We start from the raw sequence: 11,232 nt of genomic DNA, 5'->3' as shown, positions 1-11,232 counted from the left end.
TCTTCATCCGAGCAAGCAGATGCTCGCGACCTGGCTCTCCATCAACCTCTCGCTCGTCTCCTGTCACAGCCAAACACTTAGACTAATTGGGAGTCAAGTGTGGGAGTGCAGGGGGTTAAGAGGAGACCTTGTTGCATTAGCCAAAGTGATGTGTTGTTGTCTTTGTGCGACACATGGATTTTTAACAGATATGAGGAGCCTCAGAGTTTTGGTGACATTCCAAGATTCGGTGCAAGAAAGTGTTCATTCAGAAAAAAACGACCGGGTGATGTCACTAATTGGGTTTTGTTTATTTGTCGGTGAGAGTTGGAAGGAGGGTGAAAAAAAAAAGCTGCCTGGTAACAAAGTGATGTGAGTTGAGTCAATATGCTGAGGATGTCCTCCCTGCCTGGTTAGACAGGCAGGCGGGCTGTTGTTAACATAGCTGGTCTATTTTCAGCCCGTTTCCTTGTAGCTGTTACTCAGCATGCAGGCTCCTCTCACGTCATAATTGGAAGGGGGGGAGGAAATGGAAAGCCATGGCAACTAATGTAAGGGTTGAAGCATGTCCGTTCTGCCAAGGCAGAAGATTCGGCAGGTGGTGAGCGCTCCACATGCTGTAGATGTTTCTTAGGTGATGCATACTTGTACAGGAGAAGCTGGGCTTTTTTCTTTCTTTCTTTTTTTTTTTCTTTTTAGTGACGCAAATGATGTGATTGGGTAGGCGTGCTTTCTTTCTTTCTTCTGACACTTCCTTCCTTCCCCACAGCCTCTCTGTCTGTTGTGGTTTGCTTGTTTGCAACCTTTTTTCACCCAAAAACTGCCTCCAATACCCTTTATTGCCCAGTCCCAATGTCTTTTGTTCTATGGGGGGCCTAAAATTCTTCAGGCCTGCATTCGGTCCACAGAAAATCATAAGGCACCCCTGCAGCGCTGCAGGAAATTAACGGGGGAGTCGCTTGTTCTGCTGCCAGTAGTCTTTCTCACTGTGCTGTAATTAAGTCTAATCCCTGGACCTTGTTGTTGTGTAGGTGTTGCAAATTACTTTCCCTGCCACCATTCACAGCCACTTTCTGTTTTTTTTTTCTTTTGTGACACGCTGAGCCGCCGCGCTTTTTTTAGTCTAGCCGTGATGCTTGTCATTTCTTTGTGCCGATCTCCAGCCTCTAAAGCATACGGCGAGGCGTCTCACACTGTTCCTCTTCCTGTCTCTGCAGAATAAAGTGGTGGATGTCGACAACCTGAAAGTCAAGCTTCAGGTGAGTGTGGGCCACTCCGATCAAAAGAGGCCTCACTCAGATCTTCCTCTGGCCTTGACACAGAAACATATTAAAAAAAACATTTGACACAACTCGCTTAAACTCGCTTTTCGTCAGTGCGACTCAATCCAATGCTGATTATGCAGTGAGTTTGTGTTTAGGTGTGTTTGTCAGTGTTGTAAAAGTTACTTCCGAATAGATTACTGAACAAAAGAGGTGGAATGCATGGCACGAGTTCATCAAGACTCTTACTTTCTTTGTTTCAAAGTAGAAATGAAAGTATAAAGTGACAAACTTCCTGCAAGTTTTTATGTAAAATGAAACAACAACAATTGGAAAACAGTCAATCTAGTCTGTAAAAATAAAGATAATTGCTTTGAAAAAAACAAAAATAACTAAGACTACAACAGAGAATCTGAGGCCTGTGAGCTCCAGAGGGACTAAAACAAATGCTTCCTAATAAAAACAGGTTAAGATTATTACATCTGTTGGTCTTCATAACAAGACAGGCAGATATTGGCTCTGTGAAAAAACAGGACACACTTATTGGGAACAAAATAACGTAATATGTCTTTTATAATAAGACTAAAGCCACATACACACCGAGCAAATGATGCGTGTTCAAGAATCGAGCGTTCTTGAACGTATATTTAGTCCATGGTGTTCACACTGGACAAGCAGGGAGGGGCTTCTTCTTCTTTTTATTTTCCTGCTGCTTACTAGCGCATGTCTGCCACCTACAGTCGGAAGAGGCTTGGAGTGAAATGTCCTGACTCTTGCTCCAGATTTATCCTGTCGATTTTGACATTTAAAAGACTTCCTTACAGCCAGGCAAAATTTGCAACGATTAATTTATCCTCCACGATTAATTTTACAACAGTTTACACTTATGAGGGTTAATAGGGATGTCTCTACCAAATCAAGTCTCTAATTGGTCAAAGTTTGACCATGCTTTCAATGATTTTTGTTGTACACAGAGCCCAAAAAACAGTCTTAACCCTTGTATGGTGCTCGAGTTAAATTTGACCTGAGTACAATATAAAGGTCTAAAAATGTGCATGATTTGTATCACAATACACGTCATGATACAATACATATCACAGTACACGTGTCATGATACGATACATATCACGATACGCGTGCCATGATATGATTTGTATCACAATACAGGTCATGATACAATACATATCAAAGTACACGTGTCATGATACGATACACGTGTCATGATACGATACATATCACGATACACGTGTCATGATACGATATGCATCACGATACACGTGTCATGATACGATACATATCACGATACACGTGTCATGATACGATATGAATCACGATACACGTGTCATGATACGATACATATCACGATACACGTGTCATGATACGATACATATCACGATACACGTGTCATGATACGATATGCATCACGATACACGTGTCATGATACGATACATATCACGATACATGTGTCATGATACGATACATATCACGATACACGTGTCATGATACGATATAAATCACGATACACGTGTCATGATACGATATGCATCACAATACACGTGTCATGATACAATACATATCACGATACACGTGTCATGATACGATATGCATCACAATACACATGCCATGATATGATATGCATCACAATACATGTGTCACGATACGATATGCATCGCGATACACGTGTCGTGATACGTATCACAATACACGTGTCATGATACAATACATTTGACGATAAATATGTCATGATACGATGTGTATCACAATACACGTGTCATTATACGATACATATCATGATACACATGTCATGATATGATACGTATCACAATACACGTGTCGTTATATGATACATATTCTGTTATATCCCAAGACAGTACGTGACAATATTCTACTTTTTTTTAATGATGACCTAAGAATTATGTGAATATTAATCAATTTTTTAAAGTAAAACTGTAAAATACCGTTTTTTATAATAATCAGAATGCAACTGAATCTCATCAACATGTTGCTTTTATCAAAGCATATTCATGGTGCTTTTCTTTTGGTAATTTAGGAAATATTTAGGTGTAAAACAAAACTAGGACTGAACTACATGTTTAATTTTAAATAATGAATAAAATATCTCCTTGGCAGTATTTTAATTTGATAAAATTTTGCCAAATAAAGTATCGTGATATGTCACTGAATTGATATTTTCTTATGCTCAGTGTAGTTTTGAACATGAAAAAGTAAAGCTTGCATTTGCATAAACTTTTTACTAAAAGTGTCTGCTTGAACGTTGCTGATGGTGGTGAGAACGTAGCTTTACAGGAAATTGTAAAAGCCTGAAGTGACTGACCACAATCAGAAAACAAGTGGTTGTGGCTTGTTTTATCTTGTGTCTTACTGCGATGAATAATGACATTTTAGTCTGTGATTCAGTTGAAATTCATGTTATTGAACATATGAGTAAAACTCAGTTGTTACAGCATTTTTTTTTTGTAGTGACTTCTTCCCCAACACTGGTGCCTGTGATATGCTGTTGATCCAAGCTAAAAACTGGTCTTTCATCGTGACCTGTTCATTCAGCTCTGAGTAGGAGGTGACAAAATTAGATTCCTCTGCGAGCTCGCGTAAATCCTCAGCTTCCTCGTTCTTGCACGAGCTGTGCACATGATAAAAAAACCCCTGTGAAGAAATTCAAAAAATAGTCGGTGAAATCCACAGAAGAGACCGGCTGAAAGAGAATCAATTTATCCTAAATATCAGTGGAGGCTGCAGGGTATTAATCCGTCAGATTTGCAGAGTAATAATTCCTTTGCTGGGGGCAGAATCACGCTTCATCTGCAGGATCTGTCAGATTATTAGACCACCGGTTTCCTGTAATTCTCAAAACTGACTTGTGGAAATTACAAATGACTTGTAAAGTTATGTGTAGCAAATATTTGCCACAATATAGTGACCTTTTTTTAAAGTGTAATTTTGACAGTCTCAGCGGGGTTGTATGCCACTGACTGGCAAGCTGTCGTCACAACAAAGGTCAGATTCTGCATAATCTGACACAAAATATTGCTCCAATTCCATTTATGTTTTACTCATACATTTGGTCATTTTTAGAGGTGGAATTCACTTTCAGGCAGGAAATGTTTTAGTGTGTTATTGTTGTGGTTAATCAGGAACAATAATGGTTTATCAACTTCCTGCAGATCTGGGATACGGCCGGTCAAGAGCGATTCCGCAGCGTGACGCACGCCTACTACAGAGATGCCCAAGGTAGCTTTGAACATTTCTGCTCCTCGTATACGCCGCTTTTCTCTTCCGAGAATAAGTAAACAAGCCGTCACTTCTATTGTGTTTGCCCCCATAGCATTGCTGCTCCTTTATGATATCACCAACAAGCCATCTTTCGACAACATCAGGGTAAGACCGGCTCGACTCCTTCTTCCTGCAACTTGGGTCTTTACAACATTTTTACTTCCTGCTCCTAAAACCAGTCCGGCAGGAAGCTAGTCTTGCATGTGCAGAGGGTTCCCACCTCCGGTGTGGCTGGGCTTCTAATGTTCCTTCTAGGTCACATTGAGAAATGTTATCCATCTGTTTTGCAACGCAGGACCCCTGTTTCAGTAATGAAAAGCAACAAAAGCATTCAAGGATAAGAGTGACTCAGTGTCAGCGTGATTGATGCTGTGGGAGGAGAGCTAGAATCCACATTTCAGTAGAAAACGCTCTCCTTCAAGTGGTGATATTTGTTTTGGGAACAAACCAATCTCTCCTTGTCGTCCCCTCTTCTATCTCATCTACTTTTGAAGGCTTGGCTCACGGAGATACACGAGTATGCCCAGAAGGATGTGGTCATCATGTTGCTCGGCAACAAGGTGAGCATAGCTTCCTTTTTGTGTTGCATTAAAAAAGGGGCTGGTAAGTGTAACTGCTTCTTAGGAGCAAATTTAAGGCACTCTTATCGCGCTGAGACAGACGCGCGAGCACTTAGAAGACAGAAAATGCCTCTACGCTGACAGAAACGGCAGGAAGTCTCCCAGAGTTACCCACCTGGGGGGCCACCATCTCAAATGTGATTGTTTTGAACGGGCACACTCGTTAATTGAATCACATTCCTCATTGTGAAGTCCATTTTACTCGTTTTCTTAGAGCTGCTGGTGATAAAGGCAAAGAATTGCAGCCAAAATGTCACTGCTAATTCATCTGAAAGCTCCCTCTGGTGGCTCCAAGCAGACTCACATGTCTGTGGGGTCGTGGATGTCACGTAGCAGCAGCTCAGATCGCTTCTGTGAAAGCAGCAGGGACTGGTGGAGGCTTTAGTCTGAGCGCCGCTCCGCCGCCGGAGCTGGGCTGTCAGCCTGAAGGAGCTCTGGCTCGGCAGCCACGGGAAGACGGCTGACTGGATGGTGTGTCACTGTAGCTAATGGGGTGGTAATTCTGTGACGGTTCACCTCTGCTGTGATGATGTGTGTGTTTTTTTTTCCCCCCACTGCTGTCTTACAGTCAGACATGGCTGCAGAGAGGGTAGTGAAGACAGAGGAAGGAGAGAAGCTGGCTAAGGTAATCTGTGAGCCTGTGGAGGAGTTTCACTCCCAAAGCGGATTCCTCTGAGTTCTGCTGTCTGTTCCATTGCAGGAACATGGAATACCATTCATGGAGACCAGTGCAAAGACGGGAGTCAACATTGAGCTGGCTTTTCACGCCATAGCCAAGTAAGTGACAACCGACCTCAAATGAACACCAGACTTAAAAACAGCTCCTAAACACAACTTTAAATAAAAGTCCCACTCCAATCATTTTTTGATCTCATTCCAAAGCGTTCCCAGTGGTTATCCTGTTTTTTGTGGCAGCAGTTCATTAGAAATTAGCCTTTGAGTGTTGGCGCAGAGTAATCCTGCCGCTACTTCCTGTCCCCATCTGTTTACTCTCCCTCACGCTAGCTTACAGCCGCTTAGAACTCCAACCTAACATTACAAGTGCAACAAAAATGGAGACCAATATTGGAATTATCCAGCCAGACAGTTTGGATCCAGATACCAGCTCAAACGAGGAAAACAAACATGTACAAGGATCTATTTGCCTGCAAGTGGATGCATCAGAATGGAGTGGAGCAGGGAGCTTGTGGCTTGCCGTAGTAGGTTTTAGCTCGCACCCACGAGCTTTTTCCAATGCCGTTTTTACAGCTGCTCCTGAATGTCAATGATAGGAAAAAATAAAAAAGTAAGAAGTGCAATTTTAAGCTTATAGAGTAACCAAACAGGGAAGTTGGAGGCTGACTCCGCCCACAGCTGAAATGTGAAAATCCATTCAGAGGGGCGGGGCTTAGGAACAGGACTGTTATCATAACTGGATGTGCAGATCATGACTTCTGAAATGATGTGGGATTTCCATGGTTTGACCAATCAAGAAATTTAAATGTACTACATCGATTTAACCTGTAGGGGGCAGCACACAGACTGTTTTTGACTATATTTTATTTTAATTGATCAAAAAATTGTCCATGACCAACAGACAGCACTTTTAAAGCCTTGTTTATAAAGGTTCAACAGCCAAAAAAATGATTTAAGGTTTGGTTTCCCTTTAAATTTCTTTATATATGTCCTACATTATCAGAAAAATGCCACAAGAACATGTTAAAAACACAAATTTAACAAACCGAACAAGGAGTCATTATTATTATTATAATGGATTATAACAAACTATAGATTATTCTTTTGTTGGAATCAAGGTATGTGAACCTGGTTAGCACCATGTTTTTATGCAAGAACGGAAAGCTGCAACAAATTGACTTTTCTGCAGCTGTCCAGGTGTCTTATTCATTCTAGCTTTAACCAAATTTAAGGGTAAATCTGCCTTCTGATTTAGAAGTAAGGACAAAATGAGCAAAACTATATGATTTTAGTTCACTAGGTCACTATTTGGTCCAACTTCCTATTGAAATAATTAGATTTAATATGTATTTTATTTTTTTTTATTTGTTTTGATAAACCAGTTTTGTGTAACCCTTATGCTATCGTAGGGATGTTTACACTAGAAGTGGGGTCATCTGGATCTCACAAGACAGTGCGCTGAACTTTTTTTAAAATTATTTTTTATCTTAACTAGTGTCTGTGGCAGACATAAAATCCTGTCCACCTTTGTCATGGGAGGGGTCAAACATCAATGTAAGATTGGGGTCATCTGGACCCCAGAAGATCCCAAAATAACCATTTTTATGTAATCAGTTATTTAAACAAAACAGATTCAACTTTCTTAGATAAAATTGGGACATATTTTATTAAAAGCCTAATTTTTTGCTAATAAAACATAGAAAAAATGCCTCAGATTTAATGATTAATTCATTTAATTTAATAATTATTTTTTTGTTCTAGGTCATATTTTCATTTCCACCCTGCATTCTCTAATTCTGAATTCATGTTCGTCCATTTTTGCTCTGAATGAAGAAAATAAGTTCTCATTTTGATCAAAAACATTTAAGTTTTTGCGGACAAAAACAAAACTTTCTAACCTGCATGTTGACGTTCACAGCCGCAGCCTGTGAAAGCATAAACTGAACAAACATGAATGCGCTCAGCAGTTCCTGCTCAGTAACCTAGCTATTAGGGTTATATGAAAGATCAGATTTCAGGAGGACACAATCAGATAAATTCACACGTTTAATACTCAATAGAACAACATTTTTCTCTAAAGGGCTGTGGGCTCATGTTTCTTATTCTCCACCTCTCTCTGTCTCTTTTTTTCACCCTTGGGTCAAGCTTAACAAGCTAAGCAGTTACCAACACAACAAAATGCATCTTAACTTAGATTTTTTTTTAAATCACATAAAAACAGGAAAATAACTATTAATCCCCCTAAACCTTTTAGTCAGTTTGACGTCTTTCCTCAATTAGATGCAGCTTCCTCCAGTCACCTCTCATCAGCTTCCTGTGCTGCCATCAAGTGGTGAAAACAAATGACAACATCCAAAATTTAGATTTCAGAAATTTATAAAATGTGATGCCAAAACCAAAGTGTGCATTTAAAAAAATTGTAATGGTATAAAATGAAATACCATTATAGATCTCCCCTATAAGATTCAAATGAGTGCTTGTCACCATCATGCGTGCAGCACGGCGTGACGGAGTCGGCTGCTCTCTTTGGGGCTCTGCATTGTTATTTTTGTGTGCAAACACCATCACGGCTCTCTGAATCGTGCGTATAATGGAGCCAGTGGTTTCGAGCTAATTCTGCGTCTGCTCCTCTTGTCTTGATGTAATTGGATTGTGAGCGGTTGAGGCTCCCTGCGGATGGCGAGCATTTACAGTGTCATTTCTGCTCTCGACTGCCTCCGTATGCAATAGTCATTGATGCTCAGTCTCAAAAAAATAGGACCAATAAAACTGTTGGTGGTTATTTGCTTTATGAAATTGCATTTTTAGAAGACTTTTTTTTTAGATCTGCAGAAGTAGTGAAGGAGCAGTGGGGTCTGAAGTCATTCAGGAGACTATTGATTCTTTTCAGTGGGGGAACTTCATGTTAATGGCATCGCTATGTGACGGGGTAAATAGATTAGACACATCTGGTTCAGATAACACTCGCTAATGCTGCGATAGATGTATGTGCTAACCACTTCGATCTTCTTTTGATCAATTTTAAAAGCGTTCCCACTGGTCTTTTAATTATATTTATGCCGTTTTTAGCCAAAATCAAAAAACCTGTCAATCAACAAACATTGGCCACACCTGCCAGGTGAGCAGACAGACAGGATGGATGAAGGTGCATCAGCAGCAGGACGTAACACTGTTGTAGGTTTTATGTCACAGCTACAAGCTTTTTCCATTAACATTTTTGCATTTTCTCCTGATTCCCATTAAATGAAATCATAAAATACTCAGAAATGCAATTTTAATCTTATTTTTTTCATATTTATATCCTCTCATCATGAGAAAAATACTCCAAGAGCATGTTAAAAACACCCAAAACTGCACTGCTATCTGAAAGCTGTTTCTTAAAGTGTCCAAGTCTTCAAGTAGAACCTTCCCATGGTGCAAATTTATCATAAAAATGCTAAAACGATGCCAAAATAAGATGTGGGGTTCTTAAATATACCCTGTGGACGATGGAGAGAAGCAAAACAAGGAATGGATTACTTTTTTCTTTACTTGATTTACTTTTTTCTGTGGATAAAAAAGGAGCTTGGATGTTTTTTTTTTTTTTTAAGAAATAGGAATTCACCATAAATCCACATCTGGCATGGCCCAGAACACATTTGTGCTCCGCTGCAGGAGGTTTGTAGCCTCCATGTGATGACAGCTTTAAATGGAAGCTCCCTCCAGAAGCAGTTTGATGAAATCTCACACTGCTGCTGCTGCTGCTGCTGTTGTGTTTCTCTCTCTGTATGTTCTTGATTTACCCAGTCATCCCACACATCCACCCCCTCGGCATCTAACTTCCTGTGTCTCTCCCCCCTCTCCTCCTCCTTTTCTTCCTCCGTCAGGGAGCTGAAGCACCGAGCGACACAGCAGCCCAACGATCCCAAGTTCAAGATCCACGAATACATCGACTCTCAGAAGCACAAGTCCGGCTGCTGCGGCTCGGCGTAGCTGACGCCAAAACGCCAGGCAGAGGAGGGGAGGGAGGAAGTGTGGGATGGAGGAGGTGGTTTAAAAAGGCTGAATCCAAAAAAGGAAAAAATAGGCAGAAATCCTCAGCTTCTTCTTGTTTGGCCAAACGAAAGTGAACCTGGACGAGCTGCCATCCCGTTACTGAAATGTGAAGTTATAAATCGTGTGTGTCATGTGCAGACATGTTTGTGGTCTTTGTGGTGACAGTGGTTTCAAAATAAAAGCCAGGAGTTAAAAATATGAAACGTTCAATATCCACGTGCAGAGACAGAACTGCTCTCTCTCTCTGGTGGATATAGCTTTGTTTGCCATGCAGCCCTGAGCTCGCCTAATCCTCGTTTTATCAGGCTGTGAACTGAATCCCTCTTGGCCTTACAGTGCTCATCTTTTAATCTTTGAGAGTTTGTTTAAATAGTGGACTTGAGCCTCTCTGAGAGAATTTAGGTAAACGATCCCATCTGTTCACATCTGTAATGCTGTTAGTTAGAATAAAGCCAATATTTTAGGGTGCCCACTGTGTGTGTCTTCAATTCAGGGCCCCTAAAGTTACACCACCTCTGCTGCTGGCAGATTTTCCTCCTGTCACGTCTTTGAGTTTCTCCATCAAACGTGCACAGCACTCTGAACCATGGCGTCAGCTGTATTTGTTCACGCATTGTGTAACTCGTTTCTTTGTAACACTGTTCATTCTGAATGTTTGCTTGTCAAACTTGCTCAATGTCACATTTGTCCCTCTTTCGAGGCATCACGGTGAAAACACAAAGTGCCATAAAAAGTGCTTTGTTATCATGAATATAAAATATATTTTGTAATGTACGTGGTTCTTGAAGTCGTCGTCTTTGTGCAGCTTTGTGTGTGTCGAGGGAAACAAATGAGTGTGTTGTGCGTGGCTGGGTGTGTTGAGGTTAATGAGCCACAGTGTGGCACCAGCTCCCCTGTTTACTCCACACAGGAAGAAGCCACTTTGTTTTTCTTCTCCAACACATTTTTTTCTATTTTTTTAACAATGAATTCCATTGAGACTGTTTTTGATAAAGTGTGACATAACATTAAGCAAGATTTACCGCAGAGGCCAGAACCTGTGGCTCCTCCCCCTCTCATCCATCCACAGCCACGCTCTTTCCTGGCCCCTTCTGCCAAAATAAATTAGTTTGGACGATCTTAACCTCTCTGCTGTAAGTTCAGGTCATGACTCGGCTGTCATCTTCCTACAAAATGAACTCTAAAGTAGCTGAAAAATAAAAGTGACCTTTAACTGTAAAAATAGCCAGTTTGGCTTGACGTGGTATTTGAGAAAGGATTCGGCTCAAAATCTCTTTCTGAGAAGCCAGAAGGATGATAACCTCCAGTCCAACAGGGTCACATAAATACCTCAGCACTATCTGGAACTTCATCCCAGTCTTTTTTTTTTT

At 40.8% G+C, this 11,232-nt stretch overlaps 1 protein-coding gene across 1 annotated transcript in view; it reads left to right on the top strand.

The window, feature by feature from the left end:
* Positions 1 to 10,661, top strand: part of zgc:112183 (ras-related protein Rab-37) — a 12,474-nt gene extending 1,813 nt beyond the window's left edge. The window contains exons 3-9 of the mRNA XM_024272719.2: positions 1,197 to 1,238; positions 4,424 to 4,490; positions 4,585 to 4,637; positions 5,027 to 5,092; positions 5,721 to 5,777; positions 5,853 to 5,929; positions 9,694 to 10,661. Of these exons, the coding sequence (XP_024128487.1) occupies positions 1,197 to 1,238; positions 4,424 to 4,490; positions 4,585 to 4,637; positions 5,027 to 5,092; positions 5,721 to 5,777; positions 5,853 to 5,929; positions 9,694 to 9,799 (468 nt within the window). The 3' untranslated portion in view covers positions 9,800 to 10,661. The remainder of the gene's footprint in view (positions 1 to 1,196; positions 1,239 to 4,423; positions 4,491 to 4,584; positions 4,638 to 5,026; positions 5,093 to 5,720; positions 5,778 to 5,852; positions 5,930 to 9,693) is intronic.
* Positions 10,662 to 11,232: the final 571 nt, after the last annotated feature.

Source organism: Oryzias melastigma, linkage group LG8, assembly GCF_002922805.2.
Source record: "Oryzias melastigma strain HK-1 linkage group LG8, ASM292280v2, whole genome shotgun sequence".
NCBI classification, from domain to species: domain Eukaryota; kingdom Metazoa; phylum Chordata; class Actinopteri; order Beloniformes; family Adrianichthyidae; genus Oryzias; species Oryzias melastigma.
This window is presented reverse-complemented; position numbering and strand designations above follow the sequence as displayed.